The 21,980-nt window shown below is 46.4% G+C and overlaps 1 protein-coding gene across 2 annotated transcripts; it reads right to left on the bottom strand.

Moving 5' to 3' along the window:
• Positions 1-2,262: 2,262 nt before the first annotated feature.
• Positions 2,263-19,213, bottom strand: NEIL2 (nei like DNA glycosylase 2). 2 transcript variants are annotated; one of them, XM_044225067.1, is made up of 6 exons: positions 19,160-19,213; positions 18,623-18,712; positions 17,658-17,797; positions 11,245-11,600; positions 5,504-5,700; positions 2,263-3,331 (listed from the first exon to the last, which is right to left on the bottom strand). In XM_044225067.1, the coding sequence occupies exons 3-6, from the start codon at positions 17,793-17,795 to the stop codon at positions 3,018-3,020; spliced, it is 1,005 nt and encodes a 334-aa protein (XP_044081002.1). In that variant the 5' UTR covers positions 17,796-17,797; positions 18,623-18,712; positions 19,160-19,213; the 3' UTR covers positions 2,263-3,017. The 2 variants fall into 2 exon arrangements, with proteins under 2 accessions (XP_044081002.1, XP_044081003.1); XM_044225068.1 differs by lacking the exon at positions 18,623-18,712 and having other exon boundaries at positions 19,160-19,206.
• Between the last annotated feature and the right edge of the window lie 2,767 nt (positions 19,214-21,980).

The raw sequence follows: 21,980 nt of genomic DNA, 5'->3' as shown, positions 1-21,980 counted from the left end.
CTCTTTCTTTCTCTACCAATCACAGTGGGTGCAGACACACGCATGGGTCTTGGCACCCAGTCCTCCCCTCATGTCTCCAGACCTTCCCCATCTCATTCCCCTCCTGTACTCTGGACCCACTGTACTGATCAGATGTTGACTTAGAGCAAACGGGCTGGACACCATCTTTGCCCCAGCTTATGCCTAACATTTCACACTTCTGTTACCTGTATGGGTTAGAAAGGCCAATTAGAATTAAGGATACACATGGATGTGTGTGTACACACATCCATGTGTGTATGTGTACATACACCCAGGTGCCCCCCCACATATATCTTCACACGACATACATACATACACACACACACACAAGTAAATATATTCTTGTAGATACAAACAGCAATCTATTACAAATAGGATTTTCAGACCATCTGGTCTGGAAGTAGGATTTTACCAACTAATTTAAAAGAATAAAAGTGCAGAGAGATGGCCTCTGAAAACTTGAAGATTCTCTCCAAAACCCCTTTGAATCCTGTTATGGACTGAATTGTGTCCACTACCCTCACCACACACACCCCAGCCAATTCTGACTTTGAAGTCTTAGCCTATCATGTAGGATATTTGGATAGGACCTTTGAAGAAGTAATTAAGGTGAAATGAGATCATAAGCATGGGGTCCTAACCCATCTATAGGACTGGTGTCCTCGCAGGGAGAGGCAGAGGCCCCAGGAGTGCCTACACATAGAGAAAAGGGCCTAGGCACAGAAGGCAGCTGCAAGACCTTAACTGAAAGCTCAGCACAGGCAAAGCTGCCAGCACCTTGATGGGACACTTCCAGCCTCCGGGACTGCGAGAGCAGCAATTTCTGTTGTTTAAGTCTCCCAGACCATGCTGTTTCCTTAGGCATACATAACCTAAGGCCCAAAGACTGGCATGTCTGCCAAACAAAAGAGATAAATGAGAAATGAGGTACAGTGAGTAAGATACTTAACAAAGCAGGAAGGATTTAGATTCGATGTAAGAACTGTCATGACTGCAGGGGGTTGCTGAAACCGGTTGCAGACAATGACCCCAAGGAGAAACAGACCTCGCAGATGGACATTTGAAAGCAGATTCAAAGGATGCGTGTAGGAAGGTTGGATCTTAATGGATTACAGCCTTTTCTACCCCCTGTTCCAAAGACGAGTAAAGGTAAAATGGGTTTCATGGTAAAATAAGGTTTAGAAACACAAAGTGTTTTACTTTGTTCTACTGCAGAATTTCTTGGAGGCTTTGATGAGCCCCACCGAGCTCCGAGAGGGGGTAGAGCATTATTTGATGACAGAACCCTTCACCTATGAGACACCACAGTTGCTGCTTCTTCCCAGGGGCCTATCTGCAGAGAAGATGGAACAAAGGAAGTTTGGCTGCTTTCAGTAACATCCCTCCAGTGATGGCAGCCAGCGCTTAGGGCGGTGCTGGGGCACAGCTACAGAGGCCTGATACAGAGGGGACCACGAAGTGGTGGGTGGTAAGTGCGCACCCTTGAGCCTTGTTAACCGTATGATCTTAAGCAAGTTCCTCAGCCTCTAGTCTGGAGGTCAGTTTCCTCATCTATAAAACACAGTGACAGAGTACTCATCACCATGGGGATTTCTATAGATGATATGACAAGAATTAGGCTAAAGGCTTTCCACTGGGAAGTATTAAGTACAGATGAACTATTTATTCTACAGGTTACAGGTCTGCCGTAAAGTGGCTTTCCCCAGTAACAAATCTTGATGATGTAAGAGAGATGAGAGTAAAGGAAGATGGAAACATTAGCCATCTTTTCAATTTTGCTCATGCAATTCACTATCTGCTGCAGGCCAGAGGCTGGTCCAACAGGAGGAAATCCTGTGCTCTGCTAGATTTCAAGTTGGCAGGGCACCTATGGGCAGAAGAGCAGGTGTGTTTTCACCCCCTCCCTACCCTGTTCCTTTTTTTTTCTTTTAAAGATTTTTTGTATGTTTATTTGACAGACAGAGATCACAAGTAGACAGAGAGACAGGCAGAGAGAGAGAGGGAAGCAGGCTCCCACTGAGCAGAGAGCCCGATGATGCAGGACTCGATCCCAGGACCCTGGGATCATGACCCGAGCCGAAGGCAGTGGCTAAACTCACTGAGCCACCCAGGCGCCCCCCTACCCTGTTCCTTTTAAGTGGACCCATCAGGCCAACTCAGCGAGCCCTACATAGTCACCTTCACTGGGAGCTCAGTTATTCACGGTGTGAGAGCATTGATCGCCAAATAAAGATGACAACAGAAAATAACACAAGATTTATTTTCATGTCACTGTCCTACTTTCTTCTGGCTGTCGCTAACAACCTGACAGTGTGTCTCTACCACCCTTGATTCCTGCACTGTTCAACACACCAATAGTCACAAAAGTATCACCTTACTGTAGAGAGAAGTAGCTTTTTTCTAAATCCCACTGGGCACAGCAGGAAGGTGGCCAATTCCCTGGTCCCTCTCCTCTTCTGGCCCTTTTCTCGGGGTCTCCATCCCATGGGTAAGGATCCACGCAAGAAGCTGAGTCAGCCTCAGCCTCCTCTCGTGTGCGTCTCCTCCTCACCCCTCGATCCCCCTAGGGGAACAAAGAAAGAGACTTCTGTTGTCTCATTTCTCAAATGGAGAACCTTACAACCAACCAAGGTTTCAAACACAAAACCAAGCACATACAAAGCAATGTGGAGGCAGAGCTGTTTTGCAGGCGCTTTCATTTCAGTGCCCCCCTGGGAGGTGTTTCCCTGTACCATCCTCATGACTTTTCCTCATCTTCCACAATGGCAGAATTAGATGGAAGAATTAACAAAAATGAGAGAAGCAAAAAAACATCTAACCCTGTAGGAACAGCCTTCAACCCAAGTCCAGTGAGACGGCTTGCAACAGTCCTGACACCCATCCCCTCACCCTCTATTCCTGTAGCCAAGCTCAAGCACCAACAACACCCGCCCTCCGGACATTCAGGAATCACAGCCCCCCAAGGGCCAGGTTCTGTGAAGACGGGAGGGAGTCCCCTAGGAGAGCTGGACCTGCCCTTGCTCATCAGGAGACAACCTGGGCTGGCACTGCGGGCACCACCATGTGAGCCTCTGGAAGCCGCCCGGAGGCCCAAACGCCTCTCTCATGACCCGGTGTCCCCCAGGGCACTGTTCTTTCTGGTAGATCTGCGGGTGCTGCTGTCTGCCCTCGAACTTGCCCTGAAGCCAGTCCGCACTGAACTCCACCACATGATCCACGAGGGCCTCGAGGTGCTGATGGCTGAGGAGCGAGCCGAGAGAAAGGGGATGGATCCCCGCTCTGTACAAGGCTTCATTCTTAATGATGTTCCCTGCGGGGGGAGGCAGGGAGGGGACAAGGGAAGGAGAAAGAACACCTCAGTCATGAGCCCCATCCACAATACTGACAAAACAAATGGAAGCTGGCATGATGGCGGCGGGAGGGCTCCTACCGATGACGGGGGCCGACCCTGTCACGGCCTGCGGGCTCTCGGGCAAGTCACCTACTCTGAGTCCACCTCCCTGTCTGCCAAGTGGATTTGCTCATACTTACCTTTAAGACTGCTGTGGAGACGAAACGAAATAAAACTTGTGTGTGGCCCATGTTACAGGAAAGAGGTTATCCAAACAGCCTATGGAAGCTGACTGCCAGCATCTGAACCCCACTCAACCAGATCCTAGCTATGTGACCCTGCCAGGTTTCTTAGCTTCTATAAGCTCCACATTCCTCACCTGTAAAATAGGGATTGCTTATTCGGCTTTTGTGAGCAGTAAATGAGAATTTTCACACACACACACAAACACACACGTACACATTCAGCACTGTGGCTGGTATGTAGAGAGTATTCAATAAATATTAGCCGCTATTAATTAAAATGTCAAGCGTAATGCCTGAGATAGAAATCATTTAGGAAGTATTATTTCATTATTTTTCTACTACTGCCTCATTCTTGGTGAAGCTAGTCTTGACCCCTCCTTCTAGAATCAATAACTCTCTTCAAAATGTCCCAACAGTGCACTTTAACTTCTACCAGGCATTTGTCACAATCTATCTGAAATTGCAGTGAACTGAGCCCATGCTTGCTGGACCATTAATAACCTCCTGAAGGTGAGACTTTGACCTCGGTAGAAGGCAAGCATTCAGCTTATGTGGGATGAATGGATGAATGAAATCATTGCTCTTTGCTGGGGCTTCATAATCACACCCCTAGTCATACACAACTGTTTCTCTACAATTCCCTGGCAAACTACCTGGATTCCTATCTCAGCTGTACCACATACCAGCAATGTGTCTTTTGCTTTGGCTTCTTTGTGTGAGGAAAGGGAAAACTAACGAGTCATTATCCTACAGAATAGCAGGAAGGCTGAAGCCCCACAACTAGCACGTTAAGAGTCACACGAAAAATGTCGGCTGTTACTAATATTGTTGGTAACAATGACTAGTCAGTAGAGCCTGAGGTCCTGCTATAAATAACCCAAAGGCTCCTTCTGGAGGTCTCTTTGTCCCTCAGGGCACAAGGGCTCCCACAATCTTAATGTGAAAATGCAAGGCCGCTGTCTGGGGAGCCCCCGGGCCTCCTCCCCGCTCCTGAGGGGGGCTGTGCCAGCAGTAGGCACCATCAGGCCTTGGATATGAGGTGATTTTGTCATCAGTTCCCTCGACTGCATCAGCAGCCAGTCACAGGGCACTAAGGCCTCTGCTGAGGTAGTAAGAGCAATCAGTTCTTGTAGTTCTGCGAGTTAGCTGTTCTGGTTTTCAGACTGCTCAGCTCCTTTTCCCTCCCCCTGGAAAATGCTCACAGTTTCATTGTGCATGACACCTGAACAGAGGGAGGGAACCTGCTTCTTTACCCATGCCTTTTAATATCCTGACAGAGGCCTGAGGCATCTGTGCTTTGCCAGCAGGCAGCCCCATCTGCCTGAGAGTCCACATTAACAAACACACTGCTCTCCCTCAGTAAACTGCAGAGCTTCTGGTGCCCAGCAGATACTGACTGAGTAACTGAGTACCTCCGCTGTGCCAGGCGCTACACCAGGCAGTGGAGGATTCAAGGAGAAAGAAACAGGACTCCTGTTTCTTTCTGTGATGTGGCCATGGGCGGACTCCAGATGATAATGTAATTAGGATGTGAATTCTGAAGCCTGGAGAGAAGTTAGAAACTGCCTCATCGAACTCCCTCAGTTTATTTCCTTTTTTTTTTTTTTTTTTTAAGATTTTACTTATTTGAGACAGAGAGGGGGAGAAAGAGAGACAGCATGAGTGGTGCGGAGGGACAGAGGGAGAGGGAGAAGCAGACTCCCCGCTGAGGGGGGAGCCTTTTGTGAGGCTCAATCCCAGGACCCTGAGATCACGCCCTGAGCCTACAGCAGATGCTTAACAGACAGGGCCACCCAGGTGTCCCTCACTCCCTTAGTTTAAAAAATGAAGAAGTGAAACTAAAGAGATTAAGTGATTGCCTCAAGCGCACAGGTGGTGGGTCTCATCCCTTTCCCGTCACTCATACCTAAGCCTGAGAAGTATCTTTGGTCCAACAGGGTATAGCAGACAGGCTGCTCCTGGCTCAAAGCTTCCAAGGCTTGTCTTCGATCAAACTTTTCCGACAAGATGTCAGAGGCAGGTCTGACCACTGGGGAAGAGCTCCAAGACATCTGACAATTATAGAATGCCAGGAAGCCGCCACCACCAAAGTACAGGACCAACCTGGAAGAAAGAAAAGGTCCTAAGTGCGTGCGGCTCAGGGCACACATACATACAGCTCCCACTCAAGAGTTAAGTCACACGTCCATAGTGCTCCCACTCCACAGTCAAGATTCACCCAGGGAAGCTAAGACGCCAAGAGAGAAAAGGGATGGCTCTCAGGGCTAAATGCAGTAATTAAAACATATATATATATATATATATCGCTCCCTCTTTCTGATCAGGGCCATACATGTTCACTAAGGACAACATGACCTATGGAAGTCTCAAGGCTCAGGAGGTGTGTACCTGCACAAAAGCAGAGTTTGTTGCAAAGGACAGAGAAATGCGACACTAGAGAGGTACCGCTCCCAGTCTCGGCAAGATTTAACAAGAATAACATACCCGCCCGTATGCCCCTGAACTTCCTGAATTCCAAGGACACGGAAAAACTTTCTGATCTTTGATAAAGACACAATGGGTTACTATGAAAGGGCAGATAATCAGCCAGACTCCATTATCTGAAGGGAAATATCCATATATATGACCTAGATGGTATTCTGGCGTGGAAACAAAAGGACAATTTTTTTTTTTAATTTTATTTATCTGAGAGAGAGAGATCCCGTGTGTGTCATTGTGGGGAGGAGCAGAGCGACAGGGACAAGCAGGTTTTATGCTGAGCACAGAGTCCAATTGGGGTTTGATCCCACAACCCGAAATCACAACCTGAGTTGAAATCAAGAATTGAACGCTCAACCAACTGAGCCACCCAGGTGCCCCTAACAGGACAACTTCAGAGGAAAAGGCCTCAGAGACACATCTACCATAGTATCTGAGGTAATTACTCAAGGAAAAATAAATGCCTAATGGAAATGAGAGCAGCAGGGACCTCAAGCCAAGGGAAGAGGAAAAGGGTAAGACAGAAGGGGCAGCCCTGGGTTGCATAATATTTATTGTGAGAGATCCAGAGGACTGGATGATAGCACAGCTGAGAACTGTAGCGCGTTAAGAAGGAATTCTGGAAATCAGAAGATACCCTTGTTGACCATTGGAAACAAGAGAGGTGCTGTGTGATCACTAAGGAGCTGAGGCACTTGGAGCTCCTAAAATGGCAGATTACCTCAGTGCTGATCCGTGGAAAACAAGGAGGAGGAGGAGGAGAAGCCTAATTCTGGATGAAGGGGGACAGCGTTTTGCTGAACACGTCTGGTCAGAGCACTGACTCTAGACAGACTCTAGAGCGGGTTGAAGATGACATGCGACACCGTCTTAAGAAGCTTAATGAGCTCACTGGCCTGGCCCACCAGCATTCAGGGATTTGGCTGCAGAAAAGCAAACACTGCAGAGTAAACAGCCTTTGAGGGTTGCTAGGTGTACAAAGATAATCAGTGCAGACTTGGACTGTGTCCAAATCGCTCTGCTGCTGAGATGAGATGCATCCGCACAGAAGCTGGTATGCTTGTCGTGAGAGCACAGTGAAAAATTGAAAAATCACTACCCAGGAGGATTCCTTGGAGGCTGTAAATAAGGTCACTAAGTCTCACACCAAATTCAGTGCTACTTCCAGGTGTCTGACATACAATGGAAACTGCTTTTCACTGGAATTCTAACTTTACTGAATAGACTTGTTAATAAGCATTATGCACACAAAAATAAAGGGTTGCAAAATTGAATAAAAACAAAGAAGATAGGGCGCCTGGGTGGCTCAGTGGGTTAAGCCTCTGCCTTCAGCTCAGGTCATGATCTCAGGGTTCTGGGATCGAGCCCTATACCGGGCTCTCTGCTTCCTCCTCTCTCTCTCTCTCTCTCTCTCTCTCTCTCTGCCTGCCTCTCTGCCTACTTGTGATCTCTGTCAAATAAATAAAATCTTTTGAAAAAAAAAAAAAGAAGATATAATGTTATTGTATATTTAATATTAATTAACTTAATTATACATAATTAATAATATATATAGTTAACAATCTGGAATTAAAATTCTGAACTATCTCACCCCTCCCTTACTCCGAGGAAACAGGGTGGACAACAAGACAAAAGAAGTGGTGAAGTGGAACTATTTCAAAGGCCTCCTCTCAGAAGGATGAAGGCAAGGAGCAAAAAACCAATTTCAATAAGAAGGGAGACATGTTATTAGTTTAATGTTATTAAACATTTGGTCGTTATTAACCAAGAAAAATATGAGTCTAATTTAAAGGGAATAGCAGTACTTGCTACTTACTCAACAGGAATAAAAGATGGTGTGGGGAAAGGAGAAAAGAAAGAAACTTGAAAAATCCAACAGAAAAAAATAAACTAGGTATAATAAAATGGCAAATGGAAGAAAATCCAAATACCATAGTCACCTCATTTCAAAACAAGGAGTTTGAGTTTAAAGAGATACAAAAGCCAGAAACTCACCATTTCTAAGAAATATACCTAAAATAAGTGAAAAAGCACACCTGTAAAGCACACACTAAGTGGAAAAAGACTATGTGGGCCAGTCAAACACAGAGTGGCATCATTACCATCAAGCAAAGCAGAGTTCAAGACCAAAGGCAAACAGAAGGTCTGTTATTATCTTATTTCTTTTCTTTTCTTTTTTTTAGAGAGAGTGAAGGAGGTAGAAGGCAGGGGCAGAGGGAGCGGAAGAGAGAATCTTAATCAGACTCCATGCTCAGTGTGGAGCCTAACACAGAACTCAAACTCACAACCCTGAGATCATGACCTGAGTCTAAATCAAGAGTCGGATGCTTAACTGACTGAGCCACTCAGGCACTCCAAGGGTATGCTATTATTTTAAAATGCTGCAAAGAAGTCAGAGACCTTGATGCTTTGGACAACAGAGCAGCAAACACATAAACACACTAGAAAGACAAGGGGAAACCATAAAACCACAATCACCCTAGAGGATTTTAATGCTCCTCTTCCCATGTTTGGCATATTAAGTAAACAAAAAATAAGCAAGGATAGAGTGTTTAAGTTACCAAAGCAATAACCTGTTCTTAATAGTTACATAAGGTTTTGCTTTTTATGAACATATTGTCTTCATTTATGTACACAAAACGTAAGCAAAGACCCATGACGTGTTTGACTGCAAATATGCCCAAAGTAGAAAATTTACAGACTGATATCCTGATCACAATCCAATAAAAAAAGGACAACAAAATGATGACCCCACTCAAACATCTGGAAAATCAGAAAATACTCTTCCTGTACAGAGTATATAAAACTAATAATATTTATTTGAAAGACCAACAAAATTGATAAAACTCTGGTAAGCCTAATTAAGAAACAGGAGGTAGGCAACAAATGAAAATAAAAAACATAAAGAAGGAAAAGGCAGACATAACTTCACAAGAAGAGATTTTAAAAATAAGAGAATGATATGTGTTAACTCTGTGACAATAAATTCAGAAAACTTAGTTAGGGTTGAGGCTTGTTCGTGAAGAGCATTTCAACTGCCCTAGCTAGTGACTAATTTAGCAATCAGCCGGTGAACCAGCTTCAGGCCATAAGAGGTTGGCTGGGATTTTCTGAGAAAGCTCTGCTTGCTCATCTGAACTTCCTGAAAATGACTATCTCTTCACCTCTTCTCTCTTCATTGTAGACGGAAGGCCGGGAACTGCAAAAGAGCCTCCTGCTACTGGTCTAAGGACAAAACCAACATACGGGAAGAGGCCCAGGAGAGTCACAAGAACATGAACTGAGGGAACTGAGTCAGTATCAAAACCCACCCTCGCTCGAAACTTTCAATTATGTGAGCCAAAAAAATCTCCACACTTAATTCAGTTTCAGTTATCTTTACAGTCCAAAGCATCTTACTAGCCCTAAATCATACTATAAATAAATACTACAGTTCTGAACATAAAAACATATTACTATGAAACTTTAGAAGATGGAAGAATAGTATGGCTTTTAGGTAGAAGGGGCCTTCTTTAGCAAGAAGGGAAAACCCAAGAGCTATTGTGAAAAATACTGATCACACAGGCAGTGCCTGGGTGGCTCAGTGGGTTAAAGCCTCTGCCTTCAGCTCAGGTCCTGATCCCAGGGTCCTGGGATGGAGCCGCGCAAAGGGGAGCTGGCTTCCTCCTCTCTCTCTGCCTGCCTCTCTGCCTACTTGTGATCTCTGTCAAATAAATAAATAAATAAAATCTTAAAAAAAAAAAATACTGATCACTGACTATATAAAAATTTAAAATCCCAGAAAGTGGGAGGATGGGTAAAGAGGTACAGAGGATTAAGAGATCTAGACTTCCAGTGAGTCTCAGTGGCTCAGTGGGTTAAGCCTCTGCCTTCAGCTCAGGTTGTGATATAGTGGGCCTGGGATTGAGCCCCGCATCGGGCTCTCTGCTCAGCGGAGTGCCTGCTTCCCTCTCTCTCTCTCTCTGCCTGCCTCTCTGCCTACTTATGATTACTCTCTGTCAAATAAATTAATAAAAATCTTAAAAAAAAAAAAAAGAGGTCTAGACTTCCAGTTATAAAATAAGGAAGTCACAGGGATGAAAAGTACAACACAGGGAATATAGTTAATAATAATAGTATCCTATAAGAATATATAATAATAAATAATATATAACAAATAATAATATATTATTATGTAATAATATAGTCGATAATAATATTGTTTGGTGACAGATGATGACCACATTTATTGTAGGCACTAAGTAATGTCTAAAATTGTTGAATGATTATTTTCTATACCTGAAACTGATATAACATTGATGTCAACTATATTTCAATAAACATCTTTAAAAATAAATAAAAATTTGTAAAAGTTTTAGATTAAAGAGCAGGATGGTATGAGTGGGGGGTGGGCAGAGGACAAGAATCTCAAGGGGGCTCCCTGCTGAACGTGAAGCCTGATGCGACGTGGGGTTCCTTCCCATGATCCATGAGATCGTGACCTAAGCCAAAGCCGAGAGTCAGACACTTAACTCACTAAAAACTAAAAAGGTTTTAAATCTTGAATGCCAAAAGGCACAAACACTGTCAAAGGACACAGGTAGACTTGAAACACTGGCATCACGTATCACAAAGATTAACATGCAATATACAAAAGCCTCTACAAACTGATAAAAAGTATACAAACAACATGAAGCTAGTTAAGAATTCGTCTAAAGGAGCACTTATGCAAGGCTGTGAGGATGTTCGTTCTCAGTGACCTGCAATGACTCCTCTGGCAAATCTACATGGAGGTAATAATCCTGAACAGGGACTGAGTTTTACACACCAAAATAGTCTTCCCACCACTGGCAGACGAAAACCAAGACAATTCTGTCCCTGAATTCAGAGTGCATTCGTCAAGCCATAAAACGTCCTTCAGCGCCATCCCACTCTCAAGAGTCATGCTTGTTGGGAAAGTTCTTCCCTTTTTCTAATCTGCCCCAGAATGTTTCCAGCCCTCTCCGGATGCAGGCACAGTCTCCTTTCTAGCACGGGTACTCTCTGCTAGGACTCCGGCTGCCGGCGAGCCGGTGGGACACCCACCTGAGTGAACCCACAGAGCCCAGCCCCAAGCCTGCACACGGGGGGCCGTGTCAAACAGCACAGACCTGCAGAGCACAGCCACAGCCTGCCCAACCACACCATTACCTTGGAATGGGGTCCCTCCAGTCGCCCCTCTTGTTTGCTTTCTTTGCTCTGGAGAATTCGTTCACCCAAATGCTGCCAAACATACCAAAGCCGACCTGCAGCCACCTCTCCGCTGCTCCCACAGCGGCATCTCCCCGCAAACCCTCCAAACCACTGTCTCCACTGGGAGCAACATGCTCCAGGGACTGAGAGGGCGGCTGAGAGGTTTTCGGGCTGCTGGGCCCCGAGGCCTGCTCTTGGTCCTGGGCCTCTTCCTTCCTCTCTCCTTTTTCTAGAGACTCTGGCAGTGAGATGTTGCCAAGGGAACCAAGTTCTTCATCTGGATCAAATCTAAGGAATAATTTCTTTCCATGGACCTAGAAAAAAAAAAAAAAAATGAACACGATTTCAGTCTTTGCTATGGACTTGTTTGTGCCCCTCCCCCTGCAAATGTGTATGTTGAAACTTAACCCACAACAGTGATGCCATCTGGAGGTGGGCCTCCGGGAGGTAATTAGGTCAGCAGGGTGAAGTCCTTGCAAATGAGATTAGTGTCCTTATAAAACAGGCCCCAGGGAGCTCCCTTGCCCCTTGCACCATGTGATGTTTAGAAGGCAAGAAGCTGGCTGTCTATGAACTGGGAAGCAGGCTCTCACCAGACACCAAAACTGCCAGGCTGTCTGATCTTAGACTTCAGCCTCTGGAACTGGGAGAAATAAATTTCTGTTGGTTTTAAGCCACTCAGTCTGTGCTGTTGTGCTATAGGAGCCTGAACGGCCTAAGCCTTACAGACCCGGAAAAGGAAAGACTAAAGAGGTATATGCCAATGTTTATAATGCAAACTTATCCCTTCTTGCCTCTTCAAGGAAGCTTTCCCAAGCTTAGTATTTTGGACCTGCCTTTGGCCCTTTGCTCCAGTGGTACGGGCAGTTAGCACACAGTTTTCAAAGTGACTGAAAGCAAGAAGAATTGGATTAGCAGTAACATAGATCCATGCTAGAAAGCAGGACCACCCTAGAATAAGGGAGGGGGAAATGCTCCCGATGTGTTCACGAATTAGCTGAGAAAGAAATACAAACTGTCATCCTGTATTTAATTCATAATACTTCCTCTTTGTTAGAAATAAGCAGCACACACACACCCCATACACTAATGGATGGCAGCTAAAGTACACTACATTTCAGATGCTGTAAATACACAACATATTTTACACGTTGTAGAATTTCATCTCACTCGATGAAATTGGATCTGGTAGAAGAAATGGCCACAAGAGAACTCACAATAAAAAGAAAGTGACAATCAACAGAAATTGAGTATCGACACAAACACTGATAAATGGATCAAACCGTAAAATGTATATAAAATGTACAAAGGAAAAGAATTAACTTCATCCCCAATGAAAACGATTTCAAGAAAAGTGGATGAGAACAGGAAACGTATATAAAAGAATGTTCTGTGTGCTTTGTATTCTATTTCCATAGCTAGCCCTACTATGTAATGTGCAAGTCCAGATTCCAGGATGAGCCTGTTCTGCATGTTCTGAAATTCCAGCAGCCTTTTAGAACCAAAACACCTGGCATCAACAATGGAAATGCCTGTGATACTTTTTTGGCCTCCAAAAGTACATACTTAGAGACCACAGTTCTGATATGATCTCCAATTTGTCAATTAGTATAAAAATTTTAACTATAGTAGTCTTTGAAATCCTCTCCCTAAAAGAAGGCATTACCTTTCTAAATAATTCCAGAATAACTCATCAGCAAATGTGAGCACAGCAGTTTGCTGCCACATATTAGAAATGGCTTAACTGAACTACATAAAAAACTGAGCAAGAATTAAGTGGGCATGGGGCACCTGGGTGGTTCAGTGGGTTAAAGCCTCTGCCTTCCGCTCAGGTCATGATCCCAGAGTCCTGGGATGGAGACCAGCATCAGGCTCTCTGCTCAGCAGGAAGCCTGCTCAGCGGGGAGCCTGCTTCGCCCTCTCTCTTTGCCTACTTCGCCCTCTTTGCCTACTTACGATCTCTGTCAAATAAACAAAATCTTAAAAAAAAAAAAAAAAAAAAAAAGTATTAAGTGGGCATGATAGAATTCACTCCAGAAAATATTTTCTTGATGCAAATTCAGCAATGTTGGTATAATGCTGATGAAAATATATGCCAAATGCCCTTCAGGATCAAAATATTTACCGGGTCAAAAATGCCTAGGTCAGGACATCTTTGTGTCCTCTCCAACTATGGCAATTTCTACTGTCCCTCTTTTAAATTCCTGGGACACTGTTGTTATTTCAATTAGCTGACCCTTAACTGAGCTTTTACAATGTGCCAGGCAGTGTGCTAGGTTCAGAGGAGCATACAGATGAGGAAGGCTCCACTCGTTCCCTCTGGAAACTCAGTATTTGAAGAGAAGGAAATTCTGACATGTGCTACATGAACCTTGAAAACATTATGCTTGGTAAAAGAAGCCACTCACGGGATGCCTGGGTGGCTCAGTGGGTTGAGCCACTGCCTTCAACTCAGGTCATGATCCCAGAATTCTGGGATCGAGTACCGCATCAGTCTCTCTGCTCGGTGGGAAGCCTGCTTCTCTCTCTGCCTCTGCCTGCCTCTCTGTCTGCTTGTGTGTTCTCTCTCTCTTTCTCTCTGACAAATAAATAAATTAAAAAAAAAAAAAAAAAGAAGCCACTCACAAAAGAACACACGTCCTATAATTCCATATATGTAAAATGTCAAAACAAACAGACAAACAAACAAACAGCAAATCTATAGAAACAGGAAATAGACTAGTGGTTGCTTACCAGTAGAGGCAGAAGGCAAGGGTGAAATGAGGAGGGGCTGCTAATGGGCACAAGGTTTCTTTCTGGGGAGATGAAAATGTTCTAAAATCAATTGTGGTGGTGGTTGTACAACTCTGTGTGAAGACACTAAAAGCCACAGAACTGCACACTTTATGTGGGTGAATGGTATGTTATGTAAATTATATCTCAGTAAAGCTGTTACATTTTTTTTTTTAAGTTGGAGGACTGGTTAAAGGTCTCAGTATGTAATCTCAGTATTCCACCCAAACTAGGATGGAATAGAAACACTAACAGCCTTGTAAGGAAGGACTCAATACTTACCCCCATGCACTCTTTCTCAGGAGAAGATAATGAACCAGGTGCAGGGAGACTACTAACTATTTCCCAATATCCCTCTCCCCTCTTCCCTACTAACCAATTAACAGGGACCTCAATAACCTCAGCTACTGATTTAGGGTGCTTCAACGTCCTCAGCTAAAAAATCTCTGTCTCCCAGACTCTCTTAGAGATGGGGCAGCCACTGAAACCTATGTAGGAATGCTCAAATGTGGTTTCCAGAAAAGCTCTTTAAAATAGATGAACAGGCTTCTAGGTCCCTTTTAGCCTATCTCCTTTCCTTCCTCTTTCTTCCTGCCTAGAATGTAATGGCTGGAATCTCAGCTGCCATGTTATCACCATGAGAATGAGGGTCACCCCCAGGGAGGGGAGAGCGGAAGGAGCTTGGTGCCCAGTGATCTCGCGTTGCTCCCATACCATTCTGGACTTGCTCCTCTGGACTTGACATTATGTCAAGGGAGGAAAAAAAAAAAACCCACACACTCCAGACACAAATAATCTGTTCTTCTGAATTCGTTATGAGTAAGCAAACACAATCCTAATACAGAAACTGGAGAACCAACCTGTAAAGACACGGAAGGAACTTGCCAGAAAAAAACAGGTGGCACAGAGTGGAACCAATCTCTTCCCTCCTTCATTAGCCCAGTGTGCCTGTCTAAAACTGCTTCACAAACCTGAAGTGCCCTTTGTTTTCCTTTTGGTCGATCTAAATCCTCCATCCTTCAAGGTCCAACTCAAATCTCACCTCCTTCATGAAGCCTTCTTTTTTATTCTAAAGATTTTATGTTGTTTTATTTTTTATTTTATTTGAGAGAGAGAGCAGGAGCAGAGGGGAGGGGCAGAGAAAGAGGGGGAAGCAAAGCAGGGAGCCGGATGTGGTACTTGATCCCAGGACCCTGGGATCATGACTTGAGCTGAAGGCAGACACCTAACCAACTGAGCCACCCAGGACCCCTATGAAGTCTTTTATCCCAGGCTATCAGCACCTCTTCTCTGCTGAGGCCCTCAAATGAGCCTTAATCATATGCGCCCCTCCTTCCCATTCACTGTTACCTAATAGTTGCCCCTGTTGTAGATACAGGTCTTACTTTCCAAATTCAACTCTCAGATCCTTAGGAGGCAGAGGTGCAAAGAAGGGAGCACAGTGATGAGAACTTAGCCTCCTACATGCCAGGCAGTTCCTCAAGACTGTGTCCCTCAGGGTTCTTGGGCTCCTACAACACCAATCTCTGCCTTGATTTACTAGAAGACCAGCTCTCAGTTCCATCTCAAGGCTCCCCGTAGACACATTGTCTGTCAATTCAGCCATTCCATAAATAATCTCTGCGAGCCAGCTCTGTAACAGGCACCGGCTAAGTGCTGGGGTTCCAGAGATGAAAGGATCTAATCCTGCCCCTGCCAAGCTTGCAGCAGTCTGGTCAAAAACTCTCCTGGTAAGAGCGCATACCTGGAGGTCAGGTGACCTGGGCCCCTACAAGTGACATCAACTTGGAGTGTTCTCCCTCTGAGGCCCCATCTCCAAAGGTAGAAAAGGTAAATGAAGGTCTAGAAGACCTCTTTCAGATCTAGAATGGTTTTATAACTCACGAGGTGTGTGCAAAGGACAAGGCGGGGAAAAAGAGAATCAGTATTTATTGAGCACCTGTGCCAGACATAAAGTCTGTTTAATACAACTGTAACTGCTAAGTATTTATCCCCATTTTACAACTGCAGAAACTACAGTTAAGAGATTAAGCAACTTGCTTAGGAGCTCACAGCTGAACAGCAGGCTAATTTATTTTTTCTATAGACAATTAGCGTATGTGTGCTTCCTAAGAGCTGCCACTCAGCGAAGTGCTAGGCATACAATACTGATGAGGGCATGCGTCTACCCTGTTGCTTGGTCTCCTCCACTCAACCAGCAGGACAAACTCAGCAATAAGGATCTATTAGGAGGAAGTACGGGGTCCCCAGCAAGCACAGAGAAGTCTCTCCCCACCCTCAGAGCCCGCAGGCCAGGCTTCTCAGAGGATGTGATGGAGAGGCTGAATCCTGAAGCCGAGGAATTACTATGGTCACGTGAAAGGATGAGAACGGGAGCAGAGTTGGGGGGAAAAAAGGAAGATCTGCCCAAGCAGGGGAGCAGCACATCAAAACCATGGGCAATAAGGATTGGTGGAGGAGCCCCAGAGAGTTCGACAGGACTGGAAGAGAGATTTGGCACCGGGGAAGTAGCAGGCCTAAAGAGGCACAAACCAGACCACAGAAGCCCTGGGAGCCCCTGGAGGCAATTCTGCCTGATGCTAAGGGCATGGATGAGGCCACCAGAATCCAGATCAGAAGGCTATGCTCTTTCCTTCCGTCCCTGCTAGTTCCCAACCACAGAAGCACATTCGGTGACCAGAATCACTTCAGACTCTCTGAATCACAATCTACAGCTCATGCCTGCACCGGGTACTTTATCTAGTTCTGAAAGATCCCCCCGGGGCTCCAAGCACCCCGGAATGGACCCCTTCTCAGGAGGAGACCCCCGGACCCAAAACCAAGCCGAGTCCACTGATCAGATGCAAACAGCACGAGGTTTATTGAGTTGACACAGGTACCTGCAGGCGATCAAGTCTTAGGAAGACTCGCACACCAGCCCTTTGTTCAGGGCCTTTTTATGGGGTTTGGGGAAGCGAAAGCATACGTACAGAAGCAGAAACATAGTTACAAGGTTCTTATTGGCTGGTTTGAATGTAAGGCATACTCGGTGTTTGTAGATTGGCTTTGAAGGACCCCGGCGCGCGAAGAGAAAGGTGGGGAGGGGGAGTGAGGAGGGGGAGTTGGACCTTATTACTCAGCAGAGAAACATCCTGCCTACGTGACTAGGCCCACGTACCTAGGCGACCCCCTTGCCTATGTGACTATGCGCATAAAGTATCCTGTTGAAACAGGAGACCAGTATCACCCCCTAAAAGCCAAGTGGTTACAGAAAGGCAAGGGAGTGGTTAAACAATTAACTGGGGGAGGGGTCTAACAGGGGAAGGGCGAGCGATTACAGAAAAGCCAAGAAGCAGTTAGTTAATCAATGGCTGGGGGGGGGTGTCTATATGCGGAGTCTTTCAGTTCCACATGCCACAGCAATGCCCACTCCTGGCTAACATCAGACCTAAACATCAGACCTAAAGGGGATGAGCGCTATGGGATTCCTTGCGTGGTTGCCCTGGGCTCGAGGAAGTGAGGGCACCAAAGTCTTGAGATAAATTCCAAGGGACTCACAGGATGTGGTGATGGAGCCTGACCATTTACCTGAGGTGTCAAATAAGCCCAGAGGAACTCACCTGTGTATCTTGGAGCCACAGAGACTGCAAGCTGGCAGGGGTCAGCTTCTGACTGCTGCCCCCTGTCTTGACCACCTGCTGCCCCACAAAGGGGGAGACCAAGCGGTGGAACTTCCTCACAGATGGTCCCTCTGGCATCCCTACAGGTGGAAATGGGGAAAAGAAGCCACTGACTTCCCAGGACCACTAATAGGGGCACTGTGTGATGAGGAGACGGAGCTCACAACCATGACAAGTGCAGACATGGAGTCATGTTAGTTCAGAGCATGGAAAGGCTATGTCCAGCCTAACTGCAGATAATTGCCCCTGGGAACTGAATACAGCTGGGGTTGTTTTAACCCTGACATATGGTTATCTGTGACCCCATCTATCTCTGCCCCCAGTCATCGAAGTTCAGTTTATGTATAAAGCATTGACATGTTTGAGTCTGAGTAGTGTGTACCCTGGCTTCTGGAAGCTTAGAGTCTCTTCCCGCCCCCCTCACCCAGGGTACACTGCTTAACCACCTGTTCCCCACCCCCGCCCCTGCACAAGACTGTAAGTTATGATGAAAACCTGAAGGACTGCGTGGATACCTTGCAGAGGGTAGCTACCGTAGTTCAGCAATTCTAAAACACAATTAATTATCTCTAACACGAGGATGCCTCTTACTATATCCACGCCTTCTCACAGCTGAATTAGCAGCACATCCAATAATGTGTACTTTACACCTGGTGGTGCTTTAGATTTGCTAAAAAGTAGTGCCGTTCCCCCCAGTCAGATCCTCAAGACACTGGAGAGCCCATACTGACAAAAGTGCTGGGTTGCAAGGAGACCTCCTGACTACAGCCTACTTTAACCTCAGCCAGCTCTCAGTGCCCGGGTCCTCTCCAACAAAACGAAGTTTCTGGAAAGGCTTTCATCTGAAATGCACCTAATCCTTGAAATCTCTTTTTCACAGAGGGGCACATTTAAGGTATACTAACGGAGATGTAAAGGCGGGCAGCAAGTTGTCTCCGCCCTAGCCTCAAGGGAGTAGATGCGTAAAGGACTCCAGGACGCTAACGGCAGTGAGGCTGGTTAGTTAGGAGATAGTGGCGGAGAAGAGGGCGTCAGGGCGTCCTCTTCTCTGAGGTTAAGCACTCACTCCCCCTGGGAGACTAAAATGGCTGCTTTTCCCAACTCTTTCTCGGGGTGAGGGGAGAAGATGGGGGGTCTCGGAGACAGGCTTAAGGACACCGGGGGAGGCTCCCAGGGATAAATGCTGGGCGGCACAGTGGTGAATAAACCAACCAAAAAACTGGGGGGTGCAGTCCCATAAGGCACGCTTCTTCTAACTGCCGGTCACTGCGATGTCTCGCCGGTAGCAGGCGACGACTGCGCGCAGGCCGCGGGAGAGGCGGGCACTCCCGACCGCAGCGGCTCCGCGCACCGCTGCGCAGGTTGCCTACGCCGCCTCCCCCGGCCTGCTCCCCTCTCCCGGCCCGCGCCGGCCGCGGCGAGGGGCGGGCGGCTGCACTCACCGGCTCCGGGCCCGCGCCCCTCGGCCCGCCGCAGCACCGCGGCGAGGCCCGCACGCCGCCTCCGGCGCAGGGCGTAGAGGACTCGGCCGGCCCGCGTCCGCGCACCCCCCGCCCGCAGATGGATGCGGAACGGTCCCGGGAGTAGGGAGCCGGGAAAGCTCGAAGCGGGGTGACGCAAGGCTCCTCCTTCGACGGGGAAGAGCTCGCTGTTCCCCCGGGGCGTGGGATGGAGCGGGACTCCGCCCCGAGGGCGGGGCGGGGCCCCGCTCGGACTGGGGAGGGCGCGAGGCTCCTCCCCTGAGGGGGGTCTCTGGAGGCGGGGCCGGGGTCGCCCTTGAGGACCTGGGAGAGTGGGAGAAGGGCCGAGGGTCAGAGATCCGGCTAGTGGCAGAGACGAGGCAAATCGCATTTGGAACGAACGTTTATTGTCTTACGGAGACATGAAGTTATAGAGAAAAGTGCAGGTCTGATGAGAACTTTTCTTTGAGTTGATTTTGAACGGCTTCCAAGCTCAGGTCATTTGGCAAAGGAAAGAGGTCGTCAAGAAATTCTCGTGAAAATTTTAAAGAGTGGGATCTTTCACTTTATATTATTTGAGTATTATTGATTTTGTCATAAGCAACTTTTGCTTTATCAAAAGTAACATTTAAATTTTTGTTTCAGAGAGTAATAAAGATAAAATGGTAGACTATTCAGAAATAATTGTGTTCCATTGTTAGTTCTCCAAAGAGGATGGGGAGCCAGCGGTTTCCAAGAAGACAGCAGGGATGTTTGGGGAAGTGCCAGAGCACATGTTTTGGAAACTGTCCAGGATGGCAGGCACCATGGACACGAGAGAGTCCTGAGGAGGAGGACTTGGTCAGCATGGGAGATAGGCCCATTTCTTTCTCAGGTTGTGTATTGCTGATTGAGAGGGAGCAGTACAGGTGGCCTGAAGGGAATAGGGGCAGGAAGTGAAGACAGGAAGTCTAGGAAGGTTTGGGGTTGAGGAATCAACACAGCGGAATCCTGGAGACAGAGGGCATGAGGTTTGCAGGTGCTGAATTTCCAGGAGGGATCCCTGAGAACCTTCTGGTCTCCCTCTTTCTATATCTGGCCTCTTCTAGAGAACAACATCCCCACTGGGATGCCCCTTCTCTAGGATCAGGTGTACACAAACAGCAGCTTCTGGAGCCCTAAATCCACATTGTCTAGACCCTGGCTGAGCTGGGAAGGAAGCCAGAGCCACAATCATTGCCTTGCCTCTTGGGATGAATGCCTGATGCCTCAGAAGGCTCTGCAGAGGTAAGAGGACTCTAGAGTTAAGAAATCAAATGGTTCACAGCTTGACTCCGTCATTTATACTAATAGCTATTTGTTGAGTACATACTATGTGCAAAGCACAGCTGTAAGCTCTTTATGTTGAACTGCCACATTGTCAGCCGTGGGAAGACAAGCAAGTCACAGTATCTCTGTATCTATTCATGTTGTGAGATATATATGTATTTATCATGGAAATATCAAAAAGGAGGGTTTCTCAAACTTTAATATGCCAGTGAATCACCTGGGAATCTTATTTAGATGAAGATTCTGACTCAGCTTTCTAGCAGGGTGCAACATTTTGCCTTTCCAGCAAGCTCCCAGGGACTGCTGCTGTTGCTGCTCAGTCCAAGGACTGCACTTGGAGCCGTAAGGACTTGACAGTTGGTAGGCAGTTGGCAGACACTCAGTGATAAGTATTCTTTGAATGAATGATTAAATGAGATATTAGATGTGAAACAGTGATAAACTGTAAAGTGCTCTGGAAGTGTATGTAAACATCATTCTAAGACAATAAGGTTGGGGAAGGACAAACTCCTAAAAGAGTATATCTATAGAATAGCAGTGAAGTGAAGAATACTGTTTTTATATCAGACTACCTGAGTCCAAATCTCACCACTCAGTGGGTGGAGCTTGGGCAAGTAATTTACTTTTCTGTGCCTCAGTTTCTTCATCTGTAAAATGGAGTGAAATGTGTAACTTACTGGGCCAACGTGGGACTTACTGAGATGATTCACATAAATCTCTTAGCACTGGGCCTGGCCTAGAGTTCAGTATGTTTTAGTTATTATTATTCGCCTCCTGGATTTGGGGCAACCCCAAAGCCCGCAGGAGCCTGGGCCTCAGCACCTAGCTTTCTAAGGGCCATGCAACCAACTTCTCTGTCTTCCTTTGTGCCTCTGATTTCTCCAACAGGATTAAAGTTACAGTGAACATGAAAATCTAATATACAGCCACCTCAAAGTCGGTGAAAAAGGAATAGGAGAAAAACAGTAGAATCTGGTGAGGAATCAGACTACCAAAGAAAGAGTTTGGGGATTCTGAACCACAGAGAGGAGGTTTTACCTGTGTCTAGAGGCATATGAGTATTGTGACCTTCAGTGAGTTACTTAAAATCCAGGGGTCATGTCTTTTTTGTGCTGGAAACATGACTGTGAGGGATATACATGTGTTATGTGGATATATAAAGCTACTAGCAGAGTCTGACCTGCACTGGTGCTTAATAAGCAGTAGATACTTTTTTTTTAGCATGATTTTTGGGCTGACCTCTGCTTGAAAATCAGGCTTTTATAGTCTGGTGACCACAGGCGAGGAGAACACTGGTGCCCCCACATGGTGAGTGCAGTAACTGCAAGGATGGGACCTCAGTGCCCGTCTCAGAAGCCTCCCTAGACGGGTAGGTGCTTAAGAGTGGCTTTTCCTCACACCAGCTCCATGGCTTTGGGCAAATTCCCTCAACAATGGGACAGGAGGGCTTGGACCAGATGATCCCCGAGACCCCTCAGGATCTGTAAATGAGTCA

This window comes from Neovison vison, chromosome 11, assembly GCF_020171115.1.
Source record: "Neovison vison isolate M4711 chromosome 11, ASM_NN_V1, whole genome shotgun sequence".
NCBI lineage: Eukaryota > Metazoa > Chordata > Mammalia > Carnivora > Mustelidae > Neogale > Neogale vison.
The sequence above is the reverse complement of the archived record's forward strand: the minus strand, read 5'-3'. Positions and strand labels throughout refer to the sequence as shown.

Coding starts and splice junctions, on each gene's coding strand:
- NEIL2 (XM_044225067.1), bottom strand. CDS start 17,795: ATGCCAGAGGGACCATCTGTGAGGAAGTTCCACCGCTTGGTCTCCCCC. Junction 5,701..11,244: donor TGGAGGGACCCCATTCCAAG/GTAATGGTGTGG, acceptor TCTTTCTTCCAG/GTTGGTCCTGTACTTTGGTG. Junction 3,332..5,503: donor AAGATACTTCTCAGGCTTAG/GTATGAGTGACG, acceptor CTCCCCCCGCAG/GGAACATCATTAAGAATGAA.